Genomic DNA, 6,133 nt, shown 5'->3' with positions numbered 1-6,133 from the left:
GAAACAACGTTGGAAATGAAAAAAATGATGCCAAATTTAGCTCTCCCATTGCGAGATCCTGAAAAACTGTTAGCGCACTGTTGAAGCCAAATTGATTGCCTACCATATATCCAGCTTGACCACTGAGTTTCTTGTTAAGAACCTGTAGGGAGCGAGGCAAATTAAACCCTAAAAAGTAGGAGCCTTGTTCGATTTGTTTACATGAGTTTATGTCTTTGATCTTTATAGCCCTATAAAAATTCAATAAATTTGTTTCGGCTTTTTCCCTCTGTGGGATTTCTTTATCATAAGGGTTGATATGTTCCAAAGCGTCTCTCGCTGTTTCTTCTTTAAACACACCTCGTCGCTATTGAAAACAACCCTCCCTTCGAAACAGGAAAAAGAGATTTTTGTTTCTTAAACCACCACGGAAAAAAGTATATTGTGTACATATTTCAATATAGGTACCTCTGAAGAATGATATCCACGTGTCGTTTCCGCATTGCAGTCCAACTTGTTCTGTACCAGGTGATCCACGAAATATCCGCACAACAATGCAATGGCGAATATTCCATCCACGGCATGATGCTTAAGCAGCACATTTATAAGACGATGAAGACTTCAATCTCACTTGACTGTCTTCAGGCTTGTAATGATGATGTCAAATGTCAAAGCTTCAATTACGTCATTTCCAAAGACGTGTGTGAGTTGAATAACCGCACCAAGGAAGCCAGACCTGAGGATTATGTCCCTGACTCAGACAGATTCTACTACGGACGAGTTAGAAAAAGAGGTAAGATGTCATTAGAGTTTCTCACATTGTAGCAAAAAATAAAATAAAATAAAATAAAAACACACACATAACAACAACAACAAAAAAAACAAACAAACAAACAAACAAAGGGAAGTGAAGCCGGAAGTGACCTCGTGCGGGTTACAATAGGCCATATTCAATATGTCAATGTTCTAACATGGCTCTGAAGCTTTCAGGACAAACTTCTATATTTGGTGTGGTTTCCTTTGTATCCAAGTCTCTTTTGGGAATTGTGAGACAAGAAGCCAACGAGCCATGTTAGAATATTGACATATCGAACGTGGCCTGTTGCTTTCTTTTGGAAGGCTATTCTATCATTAATTTGGTCCGGAATTGTCGCAAATTAGAAAGAGAGGCAAGATGTCATCAGAATTTCTGACATGGTAACAACAACAACAACAACAACAAAGAGAACTGACAGCCGGCGGCTTGACTCTGTTGCAATTGCTCTCTATTGGAAGGCTGTTGCCATTATTTTGGTCCAGAATGGTTGAATTGGGCCCCGTGTACCTCCACATGCACTGTATACGGTTTCTTGTTTTCAAAAAACATCATAAATATTGTATGTCCATTCGATTTTATTTCGTTTTTATGCTTCTATTTTACATAATTTATCTCCAAGTCCCTCTTGCCTCCATTCCTGAGCTTCCCGCTGAATCATGCAGAGAGATCAAGGCGAGTGAAGGAAGACAAGCAGTCAGCGGCAATTATTGGTTTGATTCTATTATACCTGGGAATGTGATTCTCGCTCACTGCGACATGGAAACAGAAGGTGATACCCCTTATTTGATTCAGTTTCTTTTTCAATGTGTTAAGTAATTTTTTTCGCAGCAATATGAAATTATGGAACGGAATGATGTTCTTGTTTTTGTTTCAATTTTTGTTGTTCTTGTTTTTGTTGATGTAAGTGGCAAATACTGATTGATTCTCGATTCTACCTGGGAGAGTGATTCATGCTCACTGCGGCATGATGAAACAAGTTAAAGGAGATAAATTCACTATTACTTAATGAAGAAAGTTTTAGTGTACTTTATTTCATCACTAGCTAGTGTTTTTTTTTTTCGTCCAAACACCCCGTCCATTGCAGATCAATTACTCTGATCACCTCAGTCTTATAATTTGGCCCCGGGCCTGCGGGTTCGTCAAATAATTGTTCTGCCCGCCCCTGATAAAGCACGATATTTTGCTCAACCTCGTCCAATAATTTTTAATTGTTTGATGTGTAGCTTTTGGACTAAAATGTCCATATTTTAGTCATCACAGATATCGACGAATGTGTCACCGACGCTCACGACTGTCTCAAAGATTTAGCTGACTGTTCAAATACGTTGGGATCTTACACTTGTGCCAGTAAACATGGTTACTATGGAGACGGAAAGGCAAGTTGCCTCCCTCTGCCAGCAGGTGGGTTTAATTTTGATAAGTTTGCTCCTGATCATAAAATTTTGGTTGTAATAGCTATTAAATGACAGACGGGATGTGGTTGTTTGCTAGTTGGTAAAGCATCCAAAAAAAACAAAACAAAACAAAAACAGTAGTTTTATGATATGAGTTCAACATCCCTGACACCGTGTGTACACCTTTTTCTTGCATGTGATATATCAAGCACGAAAGACCACATTTCCAAAAACCGAGAAGAGAGTCAAAAATATGATGAGTAGCGGAGTATTTTTGACGAACTTCGAGGTGTTTGGAAATGTGGTCAAACATTATCTTGAAACTATTTTCTCAATCGAAACTAAAACGAAGGAGAAAATGGAGAATGAATCTGTGCTAATTAAGATCAGAGATCCAAACACCGTCACGGTTATGGTTTCCTTTATTAAAACTTGACGAATGATATTAAGGAGTTTTAGAATGCCATAGCTTTGTTAAGAGTTACCGGTTTAGGACCGGAAAGGTGTCCCAGCACCCTTTGCGGAACCAGAAAACCGAAAAATGCCCAGTCTGAAAACGATGAATTAAGACCTTCCTTGCTGTGAATGCGAATGTCGACTAACCATAAATTTCAACGTTTAATCTGCTTGTACGCGAGGCGCCGTGAGACAAACTCGCAGTTCCAGTTACACCGATGGGCCTTCGTAAGGCCCACGTAAAAGTCAACTTAACTGCTGTACAAACCGTGAAAACTGATTGACCTTTGTGAAGTCAGACCCCAGGTTAGGATATCGGTGGGCCTCGGGGTCTTTACTGGAAGGGCCACCTATGCGCATACTCGAGACTAAAATACAATATCATGAAAACATGAATCCCATGGAGACATGAAGCCCAGCAGTAGCACTTATTATTTGCATAACTTGTTAACGATTAACCTTCAAATGACCTACATCTTCCATTTTTAGAATGCCTAAGCTACTCAGAACTGATCAATGCAGAACGAAGGGTCACAGCTTCCATAGATGCCAAGCTGTGTGATACTCATTCGCTAGTTCCTGGCTGGTTTCGTTTCCAAGAAGATTCGGGTACCAGAATGCCAACTACTTGCCCAGAAATACACAGCTGTGGTACTGATGCCCCAGGCTGGTTGGATGGCGTTCATCCCACAATGGCTGAGGGTCAAGTCACCAGACAGGTGTGCTTTCACTGGGATAACAGCTGTTGCCGATGGTCCGTGAACATTCAAGTCAGGAATTGTCATTCTTATTATGTGTACTACTTAAGTCAGACACCGACCTGTCATTTAGTCTATTGTGGCACCGACTAAGATCCTTTTCATAACCTCGTTCTCGAGGTCCTTCTTCTTGGTAGCAAGAAGAGAGACCTGTCATTTAGTCTATTGTGGTACCGACTAAAATCCTTCTCTTTATAAAACCCGTTCCCAGTTTCTCTCTTCTTGGCGGGAAGAAGAGCGAGAGAACCTGTGAACGAGATTTACCTTTCTAGTCGCTGAAGAAAATGTAAAATAAAATATAAAAAATACCACACGACGTTTGGCTACGGTTATTTATATGAGCTTCTCGTGAGAGCCAAAAAAAGTATTTGTAAAAAAAAACAGGCACACTTGGCGACTTGTTTAGAAATATAACAGCACTGTTTAGCTACCTTCTATCTCTGTTTACCTATCATTTATGTCCATTTATGGATGAGCAAAAGAAATGAAAGCATTCGCTTTGAAAACACTGACTCTTCAGCTCCACCTTTTGTAACAAGCATAGAGAGTACCACGCATGCGTCTGAGTAGGCTGTCCAACGAATCTACACTTTTTTATATAAGAATATTGTTTTTCCCGCCGAGGCTGAATATTCTTATTTTTCTACTGATTTTCGGCTGAAAATATTCATGTGAATATTCTTAGATTATAGCGTGTGGCATTTCTGTTTTCGAATGTATTTGGTGTCTGGATGGTGTTGAAGTACGTTTTGGAGCCTGCCTGCAGGCATAAAAACCTGATATGACGCACATATAATTTAGCTTCTTGCAGAAATGTTATTAGGATCGAACATACGGCTAGTGCTGTTTGTGTTGCTCTTAGGCTTGTTTTGCCGTTTAGAGAAAGAAAGGATGTTATACGGTTTAGTGAAAAACATATAATTGTATTGTATTTACCAATTTTTCAGACACAAAATTATATTCTTTTCAAAATGTCAGCCTCGGGTTTATTTTCTAAATATTCATAAAATTTTTATAAAACATATTCATATATAAAAGAAAGAGTGTATTCTAATTTAAATAACACTCAAGCTATAGTCTCCAAACAACGATGCTTCTCCTAAAAATTATCAGGGTCAATTTTAAAGCGCCAATTAGTTGGTTATTTGGCTTGGTCGGTTTCTAAGGCAGTCAAGTTAAGTGTTAAACCATAAATGAGGCATTTCCTATATGCTTAAATATACTTTGTTTTTAATGTTTTTAAATTGCTTTTCGAACTATTCTGATTTTGTTTAAAAAAATCTTTAAAATCCAAGATGGTTTTACCAAGCAAGATGGTGGAAATTTGGAATTTTACGTGTAATTTTTGGCTAGTGATGATTAAGTGATGTTGTTAAAGTAGACAAGTTCGGATGCTTTACACACCATACAAGTTTGATTACTATAGAGTAGAGACTTCTGGAAATAAATGCATGGAAAGTAGGGGTTGGGGGTGGGAGGCAGAAAGACCCCAACCATTATTAGCACCCGTCACTCTTAGAGACTATGGAGTTGCGTTCTACTAAGTGGTTCTGGTTTTGCGGTGGGTGTGGCTGAAAAAACCAATGCGGAAATGACATTTTGACACCACCCTTTGTCAGCAAGTTAGCAAGGTAACATGTTAGCATGTTAGAATGCTAACATGTTAGCATGTTGGCATGCTAGTAGGCTAACATGCTAGGATATGTTAGCATATGTTAAGATGTTACCATGCTAATATGTTAGCATGATAGCATGCAAACTGGTTAGCATGTTAGCATGTTAGCATGTTGATAGGCTAGTATGTTTGCATGGCAGCATGCTAATATGTTAGTGCACGTTAGCATGATAGAAAGCTAACATGCTAGCATATGATAGCACATTAGCATGCTAACTTGTAAGCAAATTTTAGCCTGTCGGTACGCTAACACAGGCTAACATGTTAGCATTTGTTAGGATTTTAGTAAGGTGACATGCCGGTTGGCATATGTTAGCATGTTAGCATATGTTAAAATGTTAGCATATGTTAAAATGTTAGCATGCTAACACAGTTATAAGAGCGTCTTTAATATCATTTTTTTTCGAGTGCACTCTAAATTATACTTTGACAGCTAAAAATAGTGGTGTTTTACCATCACACACTCTAAGTGCGACCAGAGTCCACCCCCGACCTTTTCATATGAGAGTTCCCCCCTTCCAGGGGAGGGCGCTTCCACAAGGTGAGTTTTGCTCTCATTTAGCTCAATGTTTAGAGGATTATAGAAGAGCTAATTAATCATTATTTTACTAATCACGTTTGGTAGTTTCAGTCCAAAGGTCCGGAGAAAAAAAAAAAGGTAAGCAATTTTTTTTAGCTATCTGCTAGGCCTTGTTAAATTTGGATTCGACATTTTAATTTGTCACGTTGGCAAGGAAAACCTTACGTAGCTCTAAATTGATACAGTTTTTCTATGGATATACACTGAAATACTTTCCGTAATTCCGTTGAATTCTGATCACCGAAATGCCTGAGCTTGCGATCGCAGACTAATGCATTGCCTTTGCGTAAAATTGAGCTACCCTCAGGACCACCTGAGGATTATCTTTTGGGGTCCCGCGTTTTAGTAATCCTGTTTTTAAATAGGATTTTTTTTATGCGTTCCGGATTTTAGTAATTTTGTGCCCCGGTTGTAGTATTCCGGTGTTTCGTTGTTCCGGTGTTCCGGCGTTCCATCGTTCCAAGTTTCAATCTT

General features: G+C 38.9%; 1 protein-coding gene across 1 annotated transcript; it reads left to right on the top strand.

The window, feature by feature from the left end:
• The first annotated feature begins 404 nt into the window (after positions 1 to 404).
• On the top strand, positions 405 to 3,754 carry LOC110068128 (uncharacterized). Its single transcript, XM_089272049.1, has 4 exons — positions 405 to 772; positions 1,416 to 1,565; positions 2,048 to 2,197; positions 3,136 to 3,754. The coding sequence occupies exons 1-4, from the start codon at positions 457 to 459 to the stop codon at positions 3,495 to 3,497; spliced, it is 978 nt and encodes a 325-aa protein (XP_089128175.1). The 5' UTR covers positions 405 to 456; the 3' UTR covers positions 3,498 to 3,754.
• Positions 3,755 to 6,133: the final 2,379 nt, after the last annotated feature.

This window comes from Orbicella faveolata, unplaced genomic scaffold (genome assembly GCF_042242905.1).
Source record: "Orbicella faveolata isolate gen_17 unplaced genomic scaffold, um_ofav_v1 contig_34, whole genome shotgun sequence".
In the NCBI taxonomy this organism is placed as follows: domain Eukaryota; kingdom Metazoa; phylum Cnidaria; class Anthozoa; order Scleractinia; family Merulinidae; genus Orbicella; species Orbicella faveolata.
The sequence above is the reverse complement of the archived record's forward strand: the minus strand, read 5'-3'. Positions and strand labels throughout refer to the sequence as shown.